Source organism: Rosa chinensis, chromosome 5, assembly GCF_002994745.2.
Source record: "Rosa chinensis cultivar Old Blush chromosome 5, RchiOBHm-V2, whole genome shotgun sequence".
Lineage (NCBI taxonomy): Eukaryota > Viridiplantae > Streptophyta > Magnoliopsida > Rosales > Rosaceae > Rosa > Rosa chinensis.
Window position 1 is genome coordinate 4,858,969 of NC_037092.1, and position 19,764 is coordinate 4,878,732.

Sequence of the window (19,764 nt, forward strand, 5' to 3'; positions counted from 1 at the left end):
CTAAAGTCTATTTTTTAGAACTTCATGTACAGAAATTAATAGTAGGCCAAACTTAAAGTACTATTTCTGAAATTTTCCCATTCAATTAGGGGTATAGCTGCCAGCTGGTCTGGGTTAGCTGGATTACTTTAATTTAAGAGAACTTAATTAATCAACAACATGTTGGCTTTGCGTGTTGTCGATCGAGGACTTTTTCTCTCCCCAGTCCCCACCACCCTTTTCCTTGTTCAACCCCCAATTATTACTATATTATTATTTCTTAGTCAAATTGTTTAATCCATATGATTCATCTACCTACCTCCAGCACAATAAAATTTGAATTTGAATTTAGTTGTAGATCTGAAAACATGCACCTAGAACCAGATGGATTCATTTACCTATATTATATTTATAGTTTTGTAGACCGGCCAGGAGCGTCGAGGTTATCACCACGACTTCCTTAAGTTCCATGATAAACATCAAGTTGATGGAAACCATTATCACTTTATTGAAAGGAAAAACAAAGAAGTTTACATATAAGTTCACATTAAATTGATCGATTTGGTCAAAGATTAAAAACTGCTAAGTATAGATACCTTTGAGCCAGTCTCTGTCTTAGTTTCTAAGCAAACAAGCAATAACAATATATATATATATATAGCATATTCTTTTTGGGAGTATATGGTGGTAAAAGTCGAGATGGTCACGGAATTTAGGGTTAAGGTTCATGCAAACTTTTTTTTTTGGCAAGATGTTCATGCAAACTTTAACGGTCTTATCTATTGGTATTGGTAGTAGCTAGCTAGAGAACCCTATTCCGGTAAAATGACCAAGACTAAAATTGGGTACACGGGTATTTTTTTAGTGGTGGAAATGCAGGAAAATGCATTCCACATCAAATTTATTTGTACAGGAAAATTTGATTATTTGAAAGAAAGAAAAAACAACGAAATTGAAGAATCTATCACAGTATCATGTACCACCCCAAGGTGATCAATAGCTAGCTAGCTATAGATCTAAACCAACAAGGATGGTGCTACTGCTTCCTGACTCTGGGGTTCAATAATTTAAGAAGCAAATTCAATCTTGATGCCACCAATCTTGACTTTCTCCGCCGCATACCTTGGAATCAAAGTCACCACCACCGTCTCATCATCCTCGGCGTCCAAATCCTCCAGTAAGTCCGTCAAGCCCAACCTCAGAATAGTGTTGATCTTCTTCTTGTGCTTATGCCTGTGCGGCACACTGACAAAGCTTCCGGCGAACTCACTCTTGTCCGCACCACTAGGCAAGTCATCCTCGTCATTAATGTACACATCAAACTTCACCGCCACATCTCTATCGAACTCGATTCCTTCGATCACCAAAATCTCCTCCTCGTCTTCCTTCTGCTTCTTGCTCCTCTTCTTCTGCTTGGGCCTTGGCACCGCCACGCTAATTTTTTGGTTCAAAGATATAGGAAAATCAGTGATCTTCACCACCTTGGCTGATGAGGTGGCGGCGTTAGCCACACCGAGCTTCTTGGATATATTGCTGAATGCCACCTTTGACCTTCTGGGCGTTGGCTTGGAGTTCAGCCATGGAATCTCCACGTCTTGATACACATAGCCGAGATTTTTGGAATCAAGGCAGTCGCGTACCTTCACGCGCACCATGTTTGCATTCTCGTCGTAGAATAGGAAGCCGGAGTCTAACCAATCAGAGTCGGTGATGTCTTTGTTTTTGGGAGCTAGGGTCTTCCATATACTCCACATCCTATCAACATTGGAGTGGTGCGAGAAGAAAATAGGATCTCTACCGGCGGAGTAGAAGTTTCCCATGTCCTCAAAGTTAGGCTGGGTGCTGTCACCAGTCCACAAGTGGACTGGCCCGTGTGGGGTTCCCTCGATAGAGCCACCACCTGGGTCAGGCTCGTCCCCAGCCCTGTAGGGGTTGCCAAAAAAGAGCTGAGCGTTCTTGGCGTTGGACACCATTTGACGGTACATAATGCTTAGGTTGCTGTTGATTTGAGTTGTGTTTGATGTCTTGTCGTCGGTACCGTTGAAATCGAGGTCGATCAGGGTCGGCGGCTGGTGAGCAGCGGCTCTGAACTTGTCGTAAAGAGGTGATTTGGGATTGGCGAACAAGGCAGGCAACTGCATGCCAGCAGGGGAGTCCCAGTTCCAGAACGGCAAAGCAAATGTCGGGTCGTTGATGAGCTTACCCAAGATTCTCTCGTAGAAGTACAAGTAGTATCTATGGAAGGGAAAGAAGAGCCATGAGTTGTGGATTTGGAGCTCAAGATCCGGAAACCCGGCTTGGTCATAAGCACCATCACAATAAGCACAATGCACGTTGGCTTGTTGCTTGAAACTACGGGGATCATCGTCGGGGAGGGCTTTCATGAGCTCCATGGCCTTGGTGTATTTTGCAATGTAGACATCATCCACGGCGTGAGCGGCGGGTCTAACACGCAATGGGGTTGGCGAGGGCAGCTTGAAGTCGATGATCTTTGAGGCCGCTGGCGGGCAACAATTTGTCGGTGTCGCGCCATCAGGCAAGTCTGCCGGCCCGCACTTTGACACGTCAGGTGGGGCGACGGGCTTGGCAAAAGCGAAGGGATCGCTTCCAAGACCGGCCACCCCATATAGGCCTCCAAGACCGAGAAGCACATTTCTCCTATCGAACTTAGCTGCAGAAGGTTGTGCATCATTTTGGTCGCTATTTGCGGCTTTGCATGAAACCCGAGTACGGATGCACTGCCTAGTTTTCCCGATTAAGGAAATCTGAGAGTTTTTGTGGGAGAAGGGAGAAAGGGAAGTTGTAGTAGAGGAAATGGTAGTCGTGGTGACTATTGGAGGTGAGAGAGAAGCCATGGCCTCCGATATGATGGAAAGCTCAAAGGAGGCATTGGTTTTATAATGAAATTTGGGTCATACTTTTCTCAGTTTCTGTTCAATATCCATGCAAAGTCAGTAAGATGAAAGTTGCAGCTTGATCTGGTTGACAAAGAATGATATAAAATTACGACCAAGGCTTGCGCCACGTGGGGGATATTTAATATATACGAGCTGACAACGAATCTTCTGTCTTGTAGACAATTAATGTTAATTAGCGTCTTAATCCGATGGAGGTGCTTATTTTTTTAGGATAAGATGGGAGAAAGTGGTCTTTGATTAATACCAAAAATTGATTAAATATCCAAAGCTTTAAAGTGGACTACCATCATCGGCCGGTGATATCAAGACTAATAATTTTGAATGAGATAATAAGGGACTGTAAACTCTTTTAGTAAATCGAGAGGTATCTTTTACCGTAAACTCTTCTAATTCAATTATTTCTTCTTCTTCTTCTTCATTTTTTTTTTTAAAAATTGTGTTAGGAGTGAGGCTTAGTCCTACCAAACAATTATGCAACATGTAGAAAACTAATGCCTACCAGAAGGAAATTGTTTGTTTAATTTGCACAACATGTAGAAAATTGAAACTGATCATGAAGACTGCTTCAATATCATATGCATTCGTCCATCATTTTCTTCCATACAGAACATGGCCACCTCTAAAACCTTTAGAATATGACCATTGGCCCGTTGCCATAGTTAAACATTAATAAGTAGTTATCCCATCCCCTTATTCCTTGCTTGAAATGACTCCGTTTTCTTAACTTTAGTGATATTGATGATGACGATAACGAAGTGGCAAGGTTGATCAAGTTGTGGATAGTTTATTTCATAACTACATAGATATGGATATCCATATCTGTACTGTTATTAACTTCAATATGATACGTACAGAAGGCTAGGTCTGAATCTAGAAAGGTGATAATTTTGTTTAAGGAGAAATTAAGTCACATGTGCCCATGTGATTTAATATGTTTGCTAGTTTTTGGATTTCTCATCCCCCACCTTCTCCTCCACCTCCTGGTTCATTCCCCCTATAATTCAATATTATTTTTAGTCAATTCTATAATGATGAAAGATTGAATTGCATAGTTTCGTACACCAGGCATTGATGTTGGCACCAGGACTCCATCTAATTAAGTTTAAACAGCTAGTTGAAGGTAACTAGTGGCACTTAATTACACAAAATACCAAACTAAGACGAAGAGGTTTATAGCAATCAATTGGATCGAGTTAAGTTAATCTAGTCAAAGATTAAGAAACAAAGCAAATCAATCTACTAACCCAGCTAATTAAGTTTACTTTAAACTTTTAGGCCATACGTCGTTGTCTAAATTAGAAACTAGGGTAATCGAAGAAAAATTGCAACATTAGATAGCTAGGTTGACGGGGCAATCAGAGTGAATAATTGCCGAATCGTATATAAGCGGGAAGAATGGACATGATCACTGACTTTGTTTCACTTAGTCAAGCTTCTACGTCCATATTAATTGGTATTGGTCCAAAATTATGTAGGGTAAGCTAATTAATAGTGATTTTCGTAGAAAGTTAGGCTCTTGTAGTTGGTTTATATTTTACTTCTTATTTTTGTTTCTTCCACGACAAGTTAATATTACCGAAATCCAATTAGATTTTGCATTTTTTCCAGTCTAAACACGAATTAGTCTTCATGCATGTTATATTCATAACATGTTCTATAAGTATATTTAAGGATAAGACTAGTTTCTAAAAAGAAAAAAGAAAAAGACATAAGACCATGTGAAACCAGCGTAGAAATAGAATCCTAGATTGAGAAGCAAGCAATGTGGGAAACTAAATCCTTGGGTTACAACAGTCTTTCATCGATGCTCAAGTCAAAAGAGTTGTTGGCTTTGTATTTGACAAGTTGTAGTGTATTCTGCTATACACACACGTATGTGAGTGTGTGTCTATATATATATATATATATATATATATGCGCATTCACATGGAGATATAACGGTTAGTGATGACAGAAGAAGGTTAATTATGCCTTACACACTATCAGACTATTTGTCTAGCTATGTCATACATGTGTGTACAGTATAAGTTTTCTCTTTCTTTTTACATTATTTTGGAGTGTGGTTTCTACTCACATAGTTAGAAACAATTTTGGGTTTCTTTTTCTTATATTATTGTCTAGCTAGAAGATATGAAAAATAATGGAAACTTTGAAACTGATGCTACCCATCACACGGGCTTGGACAGGAACTTTAAGAACTGTTGCATATGTCGGAGTCCAAAGGCCTCTTAGAAATACCAATGATATACAGTCTGGCCCACGTTGATCTCTAAAGGAAGAATTGAAAGTGTACTGCAAGTACGTACTATCTCTTCAAGCTGTACTACAATATAGCATAATCATGTACTGAATAAGCTCGTTTTATCTATAAAACACTGAGATTAAAAACAACCAGAAGATCCTGCTAACAGTTTTCTTTGCTTTGAGTGCACTTAATATCGCATTCTTGGATGACTTGATGCAAGCAAATGATGAGCACCGCCAGGAGGTACGTCTTCTTAACTAGCTAGTCTCACAAGAAGAGGGCTCAAGTGTGAAGTAGTTGCATCAATAGTGAGGCAGTACTACTCAAGCACTCATCATCCTCAATATTAGTACCCAATTTATTCTGGCATTATTTATCTATACGATACTTATTTATGTATCACAAAATTTTATCATGTGCTCCAAAAATTATGATATTATTGTAGAATCTCTATTATCTTTTGCATATAAAATTACATAATCAACGATAAACTTTATGTTTTATATATGGTGGAAAAACGAGCAGCGGTGTTATGGGTCAATTACAAGTTGCAACACAAGAAACAAAAAACATTCATCACATGGTAGAAAACATTCATCACATGGGAGCTTTCTACTCAGCAGGGAGGGATCCTCTGTTTTGCAACTCAAGAGTACAACCCATGCACGCACGATCAACAATTAAACACGATCAGGTGGTAGTAATAAGCTCGATCTTCAACCCACCAATGGTGATAGGCCCTTTCCCAAACTTCGGCACCAACGTCACCACCACACTACTATCCTCCTCCGCCCCCAAATCCGCCAGCAAATTCGTTAACCCCAACCTCAAGTTCGTCTTGATATTCTTCTTCGCCCTATGCGGCACGTGCACAAAACTCCCGGCAAACTCCGCCTTGTCCTTCCCGCTCAGCACATCCGCATCATCATTCACATACACATCAAACTTCAACATCTTGCTTCCAGGGAACTCGATACCACTGATCACCAACACCTCCTCCTCCTTCGCCTTCTCCGCCGTTGTCCTCTTCGCCACCGAAGGCCGCGCCACCTCAACACTAATAGTCTCACTCAACGTCGCCGGAAACTTCGTAGTCAAATCCGCGGAGGAAACCGTCGCCTTCCTTTTATTCTTCGACTTCCTTGCCGTAGGCTTCGACTTCAGCCACGGGATCTCCACGTCCTGGTACTTGTACCCGAGTTTCAACTCGTCCAGCGAGTCACGGACTTTGACTCTGACCAGATTCTTGTTCTCGTCGTAGAACAAAAACTCGGTGTTAAGCCAATCAGTTTTGGTGATATCAGTCCCACCTCGCGCTTTGTAGATAGACCACATGCGGTCTACGTTGGCATGGTGAGAGTAAAACAGAGGATCCCTCCCTGCTGAGTAGAAAGCTCCCATGTCCTCCCCATTAGTCTGAGTAGGATCTCCCGACCAGAGATGGATGTTGTTATGTGGAATACTCTCGATGTTTCCGGCGCCGGGGTTCGGCTCGTCGCCGGCACTGTAGGGCTCACCGAAGAAGAGGCGGTGAGAAGTGGCCTTAGAGACCATTTGTTGGTACATGGTGGTGAGGTTCTCCTTGATTCTAGTCTTGTCATCGGTGTCATCGTCGGTGCCACCATAATTGAGGTCTAGAAGCTTCGGGGGTTGATGCGCTGCGTTTCGGTATTGGTCGTACAGAGAGGAGGTGGTGTCGGTAAAAATAGACGGCATGTACATACCGGCCGGAGCGTCCCAGTTCCAGAATGGAAGAGCGAAAGTGGGGTCGTCGATGAGCTTGCCCATGATCTTCTCGTAGAAGTAGAGATACCAACGGTGGAAAGGGAAGAAGAGCCAACAGAAGTGGACTTGGATTTCGAGGTCGGAAAACCCGGCCATTGGATACCCACCGTCGCAATACGAACAGTGGACCATGGCCTGCTGGGCCAGGCTTCGTGGGTCGTCTTCGGGAAGGGCCCGCATGAGCTCGACGGCCTTTTTATATTTTGCCAAGTAAACGGGGTCTTTTGCGACATCCTGACAAGCGAGCCTGGTGCGCAATGGACCCGGGTCGGGTAGCTTGAAGTCAATGATTGTGGTGGTGTTTGGCGGGCAGCAATCGATAGTTGAACCATCAGGCTTGTCCGCCGGACCGCACGTGGCTAAGTCCGGCGGTGGCACAGGTGCGGCAAATGCAAACGGATTGGTTTCAAGACCCACCGTGCCGTATAGCCCGCCAGCACCCAAACCGATGAGCATATTTCTCCTGTCCAATTTTCCCATAGCATCTTGATTTTGGTCATTGTTGTTTGTTGCCTTGCATACAAAGCCTTGCTTAGGTTTTGTAATTAAGGAAGACCTTTGGGATTTCTTGGGGAAGAAGGGAGTGAAAGAAGTGATGAAGGCTAGTGAAGTGGAGTTGGGGCAAAAGATTGTAGCAGTGGGTGGTAGAGGAGGAGAAGACATGGCTATGGGTCTTGCTTTTGTTGCAACAATGAATACCACATATCTCAGCTTTTATAATGGCCAATCAGCTGTGCTTGGGACCTATGGTCAACAGTGAATTTGAATTAACAAAGTGAAAGAACAGCGATTGTTGCAAGAATTCTACCCCAGTCGGCTTTCTTACTGTTTCCTTAACAACAACTCCATTTAATCCAAAAGATCGAGTATGGTTACAAACAAAATAGAAATGAGACTTGCAGTGGAATTAAAACACGTTGAGAACTGATCGAATATCTATCACCGTCGAAGTTTAAGTGTAATTACAAAACAAACACAAAATCATTATAGTTTAGTGCTTTTATTAGTGACGTACGTCCAGTGTAATAGAAAAATGTACATGTCTCGATCTAAATTTTTAAAATTCATTTTGATAAGATATGATTTGTTTGGTGCAATTTATCTACCCTTTTTTAGATAATCTTTCATGGAAGATTCAATTAATAAACCATTAATTTCGATCATGACACAACATTAATGGGTGATATAAGCATATGAAATAAGAAAGACTTCGGATGGTTTGATTAAGTCTTTAAGACCCAACTAAGCATTGCTAAAAAACCTAATCATGATTGAGATTGTTCCTTTAAATATCTTTTTATTTGAATGATGTTTTGTCTATCATATTCAATTAATCTCACCTTGTACAAGCAAGTCTTGAAGAGGTTGTGATCCTGAATATTCTTGTTTTTTTTATATTTTTAATCCTCCGTTGCTTTGATTAATGCATGCTTTGGTAGGTGCATATACACATGTCATGGAGTGTGTTTACCCGTGAGTTTTGGTGAGTTAGTTGGGTACGAAATCTTCACTTCTAGCTAGGTAAGTTCTCTGATTCTTCTTTTGTGTATTTTTTTTTCAAGTATGGTTTCTTTTTGCTCTATGTTGTTTACATCTAGTATTTCGCTGTGATTTCGTTTAATAAATGCACTTTCAATAAATAATCAAGAGAAAATATTTCAAACAGTACCCGAACTTAGACCGACTCCTAACTTCAGTACCCGACTATGCAAAACTATCACTTTGGTACCCCAAGTTTGAAGCCCGACCCAACAATGGTACACGCCGTCCATGACGGCGTTAACTAGCTAACCACGTGGCATATTTTGAAGGGTATTTTCGTCCTTTCATATTTTAATTCATTATTTTTTTTCTTTTCACTAAGCTTTTTTTTTTTTCCTTCTCTCTCTCTCTCAAGCTTTTTTCGTTCTTCTCTCTCTTAGCAACTCGTCTCTACTCTAACCATGGTTTAATTTCTGCTTCTCTAATTCTCGTTCCCTTCTGAATCTCTTACTTTCTGCCTCACTCTTTTTCTCTCTCGTTTCTAATCATAATGAAGGAAATCGTGGAAAACCCTCTTCATATAAAATGTATGTACTTGGGTTTGTCCCAATCAGAAAGCCTAGATCATTTGATTTTGATGGGGCATCGTTATTCGGGTATGGAATTGGAATAGAAATGAGTTGGAATTGGATTCATCACGGACTCCAATTCAGAAGAGAGGAAGAAGAGAAAGAGGGACCAGGTTGGGCCACTAGAGGGACGAAGACGTCTCTGGGCTTTTGGGCTTGGGAGAGATGGAGATGGGATGGTGGGGGTTAGGATTGTGATGGGGGCTTTGAGGGTGTCAGGAAGGAGAGGAAGTTGCAGAGAGAGGATGAGGCAGCCATGGATTGAGTTTGGTGAAGATTGTGGACCTTCTGATTTTGGTGTTATCTCTTGTGCATTTTTTTCTCTTTTCAGCAAGATGGCATTGGTGTTATCTGGACGGTGAATTTCCCGTACTCTTTCTCCCGTTTCATGAATGATTATGGTTTGTTTCTTTTCGATGATTATGGCTTATTTTATCTCTGCTTTTCACTTCTCTCATTCTCCGGAAATTCCACCTAATTCAAGCTAGTCATCCCCTCCCTCCTCTGCACTCCCGCCCAACAAGGTCTGGGTTTTCTATTGGCCATCAGAATTCCGAACCTAGATTTCTTGTTCTTCTCGTAGATCGGTGATCATCTCCTGAAGCTTGAACACCACCTGCTAGTCGGGAATCACGACTAAGTTTTCTGTGATGGCGAAGTCGTGCATCATTGTGGACCCGAGTTTGGTTTCGAAGTCGTAGCGGCCGACTGTTTCGAGGTCGCCGGAGGGAGTGATCCGCACTTGGTACGGCATGAGGATGAGGAATTGATGAAATTTGAGTGAGGAATGAGGAGGTGGTGGTGTGTTCGAAGCTAGAGAGAATGAGAGTGAGGAAGAGGTTGATTGGCTGCTGTTTTTGTGAAGGAAGAAAATGGGTGTGGTGAGGTAGATGGGTGGCTGCGCAGATAATAGGCGAAGGAGATAGATGGGTAACGAAATGACCCAATTACCCTTCAGGTATTGCCACGTGGCTGCGCTCTTAACACTGTTATGGACGGCGTGTACCGTTGTTGGGTCGGGCTTCAAACTTGGGGTACCAAAGTGATAGTTTTGCATAGTCGGGTACTGAAGTTAGGAGTCGGTCTAAGTTCGGATACTGTTTGAAATATTTTCTCAATAATCAAATTAGGGTTACATTATCATTACATATATACCAACTACGGTGGATATTTATGTGAAAGTTCAGATCGATAATGATGAATATAATCGATCTCTGTTGCGAAGTAAAAGGAAAGTGGAGGTCCGGGACGGAGCCGTATTATAAATGTAGTATTTTGGCATTAATATGATTGTTCCTCTTCACTTCTTCAGCCCTCGTGCATATTAATGTGCGTACGTGTTTACGAAAGATATGAATCATCAATCACTTAGCCTTAACCTTATGACAAGGAGAATATATATCACACTCCCCACACTATGTAAGACGTAAGCAAAAGCAAAAGCTGAAGCAGAAAGCAAATAGAAGACAATATAGCTTGAGCAGGCAGCCATATTTGTATATTCTTGTCGCTAATTTAATTCTGTTTTGTTCTATAATCTATATAAACACTATATAATTATTGTTCTAGGAGTCTTGACGAATTTTCTTAGTTTTCATTGATGAAAGAATCCATGGGTGCCTGCATTAATGTTATATAAGAAAAAAGATACACACACATATTTAGACGTGGGAACATAATAGGTTTTGAAAATCCTATTATTCCACCGTACTAATTAATCTTCTCCAAGAGACATAATTAAAAATCCTAATCCGATTGAATGCATAAAATTGAACATAACAGGTTTTGAAATTCGCACCCCATGCACGTTATCAAGGGATCGGAATAAGAACACCTCTCAATTCTCAAATTTACTACTACTTTCGCAGCCGTAAGTGGGACATCGTTCAATGCAACTCATGTACGTCTAAGCAGCTCATGATTTCTTTTTAACAAAAATGTGGAACCCGTTATCTACTTTTTGAACTTGGTATATAAATGAAGAGAAGCGAAGTCGTTTGACGACTCATTGTGCTGTTCTCCCTATGACCAAGTGCTATCTCTTTACTTCTGAATAGGTAAAAACCATAATTCTATTTTATTTCTTAATTGATAAGACTGGCAAATTGGCTCGCTCGATGCTAGCTGCGGGTTTTTTTTTTTTTTTTTTCAAATTTTATATGTAATAGATGAATACTCGTAATCTAAAAAATATCGGCTCTACTTAGAATATAATTTGTTTTGTTGTTAATAATAGATTAACAACAAATGGGATACAACACAAAATAAATTTTTTACATGATTTGTAGAAATTTACAAATACAAAACATAATTGTTCTCATTTAAAAAAAAAAAAAAAATATAGCAGAATTGTAATTTGAATTAGAAGCCGAGGGCATAATCGTCATTTAATAATCCCGAGTGAACAGTTGTGAATAGTGATAGTGATCCGAGGGCATCAACAACAACGTGCAATTTGTTAGGTGAGTCACGTGGTAGATGAAGATGGATCGATGGTGAGTCATAGCAATTAGCAAACAAAACGTCAATGATCATTAACACGTGGTAGAGATAAGCATTCAATGACTCTGAAAAGATTCCAAGTCAATTCTGAATTCCAAAACCCCTATACATATGCGCATGTTTTTTTTAAGGTATACATGCGCATACAGACATAGACGGCACGGAAATGATATCAGCGTAGTAAAGATATAGAAGTAAAATAACGAGAAGGAATATATAGTCCTGAACTTTAATTACATAGTATTTACCTGTCCAAGAGAAATAATGGCCCAATTGAATGTAATGCCAGCCACCCCTTTGAATGAATGGCTTTGAGTTCTCCAGGACCCTCTCTCGTGAGCAATTTGCTCAACTCCTGATGTTGATTTGGGCCATTTGGAAGAACCGCAATTCCAAACTATGGGAGAGTGCTTGTCAACATCTTTCTGAAGTAGTGTTGTTAACCATGCGTTGGTTTAAGGAATTTACAAAAGCTAATAATAGTGCTTTGACTCAAAAGAGGGGGGTTGAAAGATGGTCTGATTGGTCTCCACTTGAGCTTAGCTGGGTTAAATACAACGGTGATGCGGCTTTTATTCTCCGGATACTAGAAGAGGAGCTTGTGGTGTTGTGGCTCGCACTTGTGCTGGTTCCTTTATAGTCGGAGCTGCTGGGCCTTTGATTCAAGTTATGTCCCCTTTCCATGCTGAGATTCAACCCTTGGCTGAAGCTGTAAAGTTAGCTACTTTACAACATCTTCTCGAAACTGACTGTTTGCTACTTGTTCAAGTTTTAAGGCAATCCCAATGTGATCTTTCCTCTATGGGTGTTCTGGTAGAGGTAGACCTCTAAATGGACCGGGTTTTGATCAGGATTCTCTTCGGATCCGTGGTTATTGTTGTTAAGTGATGTATCCTGAAGTCCTGGAGTCCTCGTTTGCTTGTGGACATGTGTCAGTGCACCAGTTAGCTAGTTAGCTGTATTGATTAGCCAGTTAGCTAGTTAGCTGTATTGATTAGTTTGATTAGTTGCTAATTAGTTAGCCATGGTTAATTAGCATGATTAGTTAGCTAGTCGGTTAGGCCAATCATGTTGTATAAATAGCTGAGCTCTCTCTTCATTTTGTACGTTTTGTTCATTTGAGAAAAGTAACAGAAACAGTTAGCAACATTTTCTCTCAAGTATCCTCTTCTCTTTCATCTTCTTCCTCTCTACGAAACCCTAGCTCTGCTTGTCTGCCATGGCTATCATGGTATCAGAGCAACCATAGATCCTGGATCTTTGAATCTTGCTTCCGCATCTCTTAATTGTGAAAGAGTGTACTTTGCTCATTTTGTATTCTCAAATCTAGCTGTTTTTCTTGATTGTTCTTACAGCAATTGGAGCTCTGATCGTCTTCAAGGCTTGGATCCAGTTCAGTAGCTTGTGAATCACTAATTTTTTAGCATCTCAAGTGTTCGATTGAATTTCCAGGTGAACCGTACTCGTTCTTGCCTCTCAAAATGTCAGATCTGTGTACGTTGTGCTATATTTGTGAGTCACACAGTATGAACTTGCTGGTTTACTGAAGCAAACATCATTTCTTGAGCAAAATTATATTGATTGAGTTGTGCGTTGTGATTAGAGTGAAATAACGTGAAGATTTGAGTAAACAATAGCTTGAGAAAAAAAAAAATTGAGTAAAATTAGCTTGTGATTTGTGATCTTTATGAGTATAAACAAATTTTGAGCATCATTGTGATGAAAATTGAGAGAAAATCGAGCTTCATACAAGCATAAAGTACTTGTCTGAAGAAATCTTTATACTGTGTGGTGAAGAACATTGTGCTAACTGTTGTCCATATTTTGCTTTGAAAGAAGTGAGTTTCTTGAGAATATATTCATGGTTATGGCATCTCAAAGAGCCTCTGGACTTACTCATGCTGATGTATACTCATTGTTGAGTGTCATTACCATTCGACTTGGTGAAAGAAACTTTATCAAGTGGAGCTTTCAGTTTCAGTCAACTCTAGCTGGAAATGGACTCTTTGGTTATTATGATGGTACATAAATAACTCCTCCACGCTATGTGCTTACTACTGAAAGGGAAGTTACTGGTGAAGAAACAGCTGCTTATAAGGCTTGGAAACAAACTGACATGGCTCTCAGGAGTTTGCTTATGGCTACTTTGGATGAGGATATTGTAGATGCGATCATTGGTTGCAAAACATCAAGACAGGCTTGGCTTGCTCTCCAAAAGCGTTTTTCTGCTGCTTCAAGAGTGAGCATCATGCAACTTAAGACTGAATTACAGACTATGAGGAAAGGTGGTGATTCCATTGAAAGATACCTGCAGAAAGCTAAGAATGCTCGTGACCAACTTCTATTGTTAGAGTAAGTGTTCCGGAAGAGGATATCATCATTGTGATCTTAAATGGTCTTCCAGAGGAATACATGATTGTAAGAACAGTTATTGAGAGCAGAGAAACTCAAATCACACTTCGTGATTTAAGATCTCAGTTACTTGCTGCAGAAAGACTCATTGAAGGCAGTTTCTCGCTTCACTCCACCATGAATGCTCTAATAGCTTGTGGAGAAGAATCAAAACCCACAGGACAAGAAAGTAGTTCCTGGAACAATAGAAATGTTGGAAACATAAAGAATGGAAGAAATAGTGTGACTGGGGTTGAGTGTAAAGTGTGTGGGAAAAAAGGGCTGATGCGGCTGAAATAGTCTCACAATTTAACCCTGCAAAATATAGTTGTCAGTACAGGATAAGCAGGGATCGTTCAGTCCGGGAATTGTAGGGTACACCTACACAAAAAGGTCAGTTAACAAATAAAAGAATAAAATGCGGGGTTTTGAGATTTGGTTTCTAATCTACTTAAAATAAAAACAAAACAAATAAAATTATCTACAATGATCGACTTCTGTAACCTAGACCACTACCACTCGAAAATTACTAAGTGTAAAAAAAGAAAATTCATTTCAACATGCTACAAAAACGTACCCATCATAAATGCCTAGATAAGAGCCCAAATGAAAAGCTTTAACGGATCAATCCATTTATCTAATTCGTTCTAATGTGGGCTTGGATCAGAAAAGTCTTTACCAAGCCCAATATTATTAATTTTTGAAAACACTTAGCATAATTCTCTTAACTAGTAGTATTATCTAATCCTCGAATCAACTCACACGTGCAAATTAACCATTAGACATAGAATTTAATACGTAATTTCCAGAATTGTTTAACCATTGAAACATGATTTTTATCACTTTTTAGAACTAATTGCTACTTGTTTAACTTAGCGCCTTAACAAATAACAATTGATCTTGGCAAATTAAGCAAATACACAAGAACTCTCACCGTTATTCTAGCATGCAAACTTATTAATCTAACTCTGAAAATTACCTAAACACATAAAAAGGCACAAGATTGTAACATGCATCATAAAAGAATTCTTGAAATTAACTCAATAATAAACTGAAAATCTCAAAAATATTAATAAAAATATTTTGAAAATTTCATGTCTCCAATTACACAACTCACAAATCCAAACAAACAAAACCGAAACAAAGATTGTAAGCAGAGTCATAGTTACACTTTGAAGCTTTCCTTAGCGGCTTGGCAACAAGGTGATGAACTTGTCTCTGGTATGGTGGAGCGTCCTTGACTTAGCGCCTAAGAACTCGTAGATTGATGGAAGGATGGTGGTCACGGTCTTGTAGTGATGGAGGTTTGAGAAGTGAATTGGGCAGAGCTATGGAATAGTTTTCAGCTAGGAAATTAATGATAGGCTAGGAAGTGATCTTGGTCAGGAAGTGATGATTTTGGAGTAGAGAATGGCTGCTATTTATAGTGGAATTCTCCTCTATTGTGATGCAATCATGGCCAATCTTCTAGAGGTGATTTCTCCTCCAAATTTGCTTGATTTTCTCATGACAAAGTCTTGATTTTTCTGATCTCTTTTCCCTTGATATATTCCCTAGAAATATCTAGAGTTAATCATGCAATGCTCCTTCTTTTCCTTGAATAGTGACCAGATACATCCCTTATTCCTCTCCTTTGAATTGCACTAATTTCTTCCAAGAATTGTGCACACAATAAACTCCTACAATCAAGAAAAATCAGAATTTAATTCGTGTTATAATCAATAGAAAATAAGATAATTAGGAATAAATATTGACTATAAACACTCCATTTTATCTCCTCAAATTCTTCTTGATTTATGCAAGTTTTCCTCTCTTTTAAGTTTTCCTTGATTTCATCAGTCAAGAGTTTTCAATGGAATGGACTCTCATTAAAATAGGAAAATCAGAATTAGAAAAGTTCAAATGGAGAAAGTTTCCTAAAACAAAATAGGAAATATTTCCTAAAATGAAAGAGGAAAGTTTCTAAAATGACTTGTCCTTAATTTATGCTCATTTATTCTCTTTTTCACCTCTTTTCTCCATTTTCGACCATGAAGTACCTAAAAACATAAACTATATTATAATTATTAATTTCAAGAGAATAACTTAGCCAAATGAGGGAAAATACATTTTAAAAACATCACACTTTGTGCTCCTATCAGGGGCACACTGTGGATACATGCTTCAAGGTGCATACACTACTAGAATTTACCCAATGAGTGACAAACCACTTTTGTCACCCATTCTTAAAATTTCATCACCCAAAATCATGAGTGACAAAAAAGGTTCGTCACCAATTTCGTCACCCATAGTGCGTGACCGATTCTATTGAGTGACGAAATGCTAAGTTCGTCACCAAAATAGGTTTAGGTGACGAAATAAGCTTGTCACCCAATCGTTGATATTTTGTCACCCATTCTTTTTCAAATCTTATTATTTTTTCTTTTTGCGCCAAATTTGTTTTTACCGCCAAAATTGACTTTATTGGTGACGAAAAAAGTTCGTCACTATTTAAATCATTTTTAAAATGTGGCGCCAAAATTCTTTTTACCTGTCAAATGCAATATTGTTGGTGACAAATTAATTTCGTGTCTGTTTATAATGTATTAATTTTTTGTTTTGGGATTGGGTGACGAACAGATGGTTTTGTGACTAATTTATAGTATGAAGATTAATTTTAAATCAATAGCTATAATTAGCAACACTTTACCACAAGAAGCTAGTACTACGTAGCAATGGTAGCATAAATATATATTGACATGCTTATCAGCCAGTACTTTACAAAAAAGAACTTGAAAAGTTATAGGTCAAGTGTTGGATGCATTTTAAATCTGCAGGCATCATTTTACATTCAACATGTATCCTGCCAAAAACTAATAAGGATATCAAAGACCCAAAAACCTGCAAAAGCCCTAAACTAAGGGATCTATAGGCATCTGAAAGTATCATGCCTTCATTTGTGCATCCAAAATATAACTTGCAAAAAACTAATGAGGATATCGAGACCTAAAGCACATCCAAATCCTTATCCTCATCATTCTCCACATCCTCATCATTCTCCTCATCCACATTACCATCCTCGACTCCCTCTTCATCCACATCATGTGTAGAAGGTTGTCTCTCACCCTCAAGCGAAGCAAGTCGCTCTTCTAATAAAACAATGTACCTCATAAGTTGAGCATTTGTTGGGTTTGAAGTGGATGCAGGGATTGAAGGACATAATGTGTCTTTTCTAAGACCATAACCCACACCTTGAATGGTCTTACCCTTCATAGTCCCGAGCTCTTTAGCCAAGATATCTAATTGCATTGGGATAGGCACTATAACATCTTCAAGTGGGGTACCCTCAGAATCAGCCATCTGTTGCTTGGTTTTGATCAACTCTACAATCAGATTTTTCTACATATAATGAAAAATTTATTAGATATTTAATCTATGATGTTAGTGTTTCAATACAAAAACTATAACATATAACTCTTACCCCTGTCTTCTCTGCTTCTTCATTGATCCAAACACCACCATTGTTGCCTCTATGTTGATGCATGAGACTCCAATTCTCAATAAAGGTCACGTTTTTACCCTTCTACATTTGACCATAATAAAGCAATTGAAAGCCAATATAATTAATGGTATATGAGAAGAAGTCTAGTATGTAAATAAGAACTGCACAAAAATAGTCCGCCATTTGTTCTGAAGCTCCTCATCATATTTCTATATTATTGTTTTATATGTCACCAAGATTGAACAAATTAATGGATAAGTTTTCACAGCAAATGAAACAAATTAATTCGACAGATATATCTAATAATGGAGATCAGCAACTAAATTTAAAGAATACCAGATATTTACCTGTTCTTCGGCTTCCATATGTTTTGTGAAAGGGCGTGAACCACCACAGTGATTATAAATTTTCTTGTTCCTATTAATAGTATTGATCCTACAACGGTTCTGCATGTGTGTGAAAAGAACCAATCATTAGAGTATCATTTCATTCTTAAAATTCACCTGACGTTAGTCTTCTTGAACTTTTAAGCATATGGTCCTAACAGAAAATACATTTGAATAATATACACTATGCAAGCAACTTCAACAATACAAATCAGTGTACATTTTAATACATGATACGCTTGATCCGTGTACAAATTATCACACAACCACTCCCAATCACTTATGTCCCTGTCACCAAACACTTTCTCAGTAGGGGGGTGAGCCCTTGCAAAATCAATGTCATCAGCATATTTTTTGAAGTGCTTGTGCAATTTTCCCTTCCATGATCTGAATGTGTTATTCATCTTGTCTTCAACAAATTTTGCAATGCCAGCTTCTTTGAAATTGACATCAAATTTATGCTAAAATTACAGTAAATCAAGAAGAGCTTAGTCTAATAAATAATTGTAAATGTAACATTATAATCAATTCCAAGTTAAGTAAATTATATCACTCACCAACAACCCCTTTTTGATTTCGTCTTTAACTTCTAGTGTAACCTCCTTCCAGGTTTTGACATGAAGTGGGGCTAAGGAACGTGTTCGAGACCCAATTTCTGAAACAAACCTAGAATTAGCTTGGACACCATTTGGGAGCTTTTGATCCTCATTCATTTGAATCAGAATCCTCTCATTAGAAGCAGTGACAATATCATGAGTTCCTATCCCCTTTGTAACGCCACGTGTCTTTTTCCCCTTAGAGGACATGTCATGATCAGCACCTAGAGGTATTGTTAAGAAAATAAAGTTTAGTCAGAAGATCATACAATGAATAGACCTATATTCCAATTCATATATCTAAAATATGAATCATGGCTCATAGACAAGCTATGTAGATTTATTTATATTAAATGTGTTGTTAGTGTTATCACAATCCAAGTAACTTACTTTCACTAGAATGTAATGGTGGTTGTGGTTGTTGCTGCTGTGATGGCTCAGGTTGTTGCAACTGTGGTGGTTGTGGCTGCCTCTTTCCTAGTTGTTATGGTAGTCTCTTTGCTGGTTGTTGTGGTTGTCTCTTTGCTGGTTGTGGCAGTCTCTTTCCTGATTGTTGTGGCTGCTTTTTCTGTTGTTGCGGGGGATGCTCTAGTTGCAACTCTGTTGTAACATTTTTGGCAGATGGCTTATTCCCAATCTTCTTCATCAATAATGATTTCGGTTTCAACATCCTGAGACAAATTAATAAATTATCAGAACAAGTTAGAATAATTCATGATACAAAACTGAATAGTCATAATAAAGAATGAAGAAGATAATATATACAAGACAACAATAGAACGAAAACATAAATTTTGACTGAAACTCATATATAATACAAAAGTAGAACTTGTCATACAACAATATTCAAAAAGTTTAAACCTCCCTTAACATCTTAATCTAAGTCACTATCAACATCACTCTGAACACTGTTTTCCTCATCCTCAGATTGCAATTCCTCTATGTAATCATCATCAATGAAATCATCATTAGTTGTGGACATCCTTTGTCCAATATCCTTGTTGGAAAGGATGACAGTTTCAGGTTGAACACCATCTCTACGTAAATGTGTACTGGAATACACAATATTTTCTTGAACATTCATTGCAGTTCCAACTTCGTCTTCTTGGTCTATATCATCATCATAGTTTGATTCCACATTGAATGCCTCTTCATTTTCAGGAACATCCCAAACGTGTCTATGTTGTATCTTCTGAATCACTTTCCAAGCACCACCCAACATAGGGTCATCAAGATAAAAAATTTGTTTTGCTTGTGCTGCTAAGACATAAGGATCCTCGCTATACCATTGAATGTCAGTGTTCAAAGACATGAGATGGTAATCTCGAATAATGCCTTCTCTTTTTCTCTTCTTAGGACTTGTATTGTAC

At 38.8% G+C, this 19,764-nt stretch overlaps 3 protein-coding genes and 1 long non-coding RNA gene across 5 annotated transcripts; 1 reads left to right on the top strand and 3 right to left on the bottom strand.

The window, feature by feature from the left end:
- Positions 1 to 805: 805 nt before the first annotated feature.
- On the bottom strand, positions 806 to 2,857 carry LOC112164787 (polyphenol oxidase, chloroplastic-like). Its single transcript, XM_024301097.2, has one exon. The coding sequence runs from the start codon at positions 2,832 to 2,834 to the stop codon at positions 1,047 to 1,049; it is 1,788 nt and encodes a 595-aa protein (XP_024156865.1). The 5' UTR covers positions 2,835 to 2,857; the 3' UTR covers positions 806 to 1,046.
- A 1,775-nt stretch (positions 2,858 to 4,632) lies between these two features.
- LOC121049366 lies at positions 4,633 to 18,874 on the top strand. 2 transcript variants are annotated; one of them, XR_005799722.1, is made up of 5 exons: positions 4,633 to 5,385; positions 8,367 to 8,448; positions 10,821 to 12,771; positions 12,896 to 14,324; positions 18,408 to 18,874. It is a non-coding gene; the product is annotated as an uncharacterized LOC121049366 (long non-coding RNA). The 2 variants fall into 2 exon arrangements; XR_005799723.1 differs by lacking the exon at positions 10,821 to 12,771 and having other exon boundaries at positions 4,637 to 5,385; positions 12,896 to 12,992; positions 13,377 to 14,324.
- LOC112165281 (polyphenol oxidase latent form, chloroplastic) lies at positions 5,571 to 7,780 on the bottom strand. The gene has a single exon (XM_024301765.2). The coding sequence runs from the start codon at positions 7,588 to 7,590 to the stop codon at positions 5,833 to 5,835; it is 1,758 nt and encodes a 585-aa protein (XP_024157533.1). The 5' UTR covers positions 7,591 to 7,780; the 3' UTR covers positions 5,571 to 5,832.
- LOC121049365 lies at positions 17,504 to 18,511 on the bottom strand. Its single transcript, XM_040506243.1, has 2 exons — positions 18,356 to 18,511; positions 17,504 to 18,259 (listed from the first exon to the last, which is right to left on the bottom strand). The coding sequence occupies exons 1-2, from the start codon at positions 18,509 to 18,511 to the stop codon at positions 17,939 to 17,941; spliced, it is 477 nt and encodes a 158-aa protein (XP_040362177.1). The 3' UTR covers positions 17,504 to 17,938.
- Positions 18,875 to 19,764: the final 890 nt, after the last annotated feature.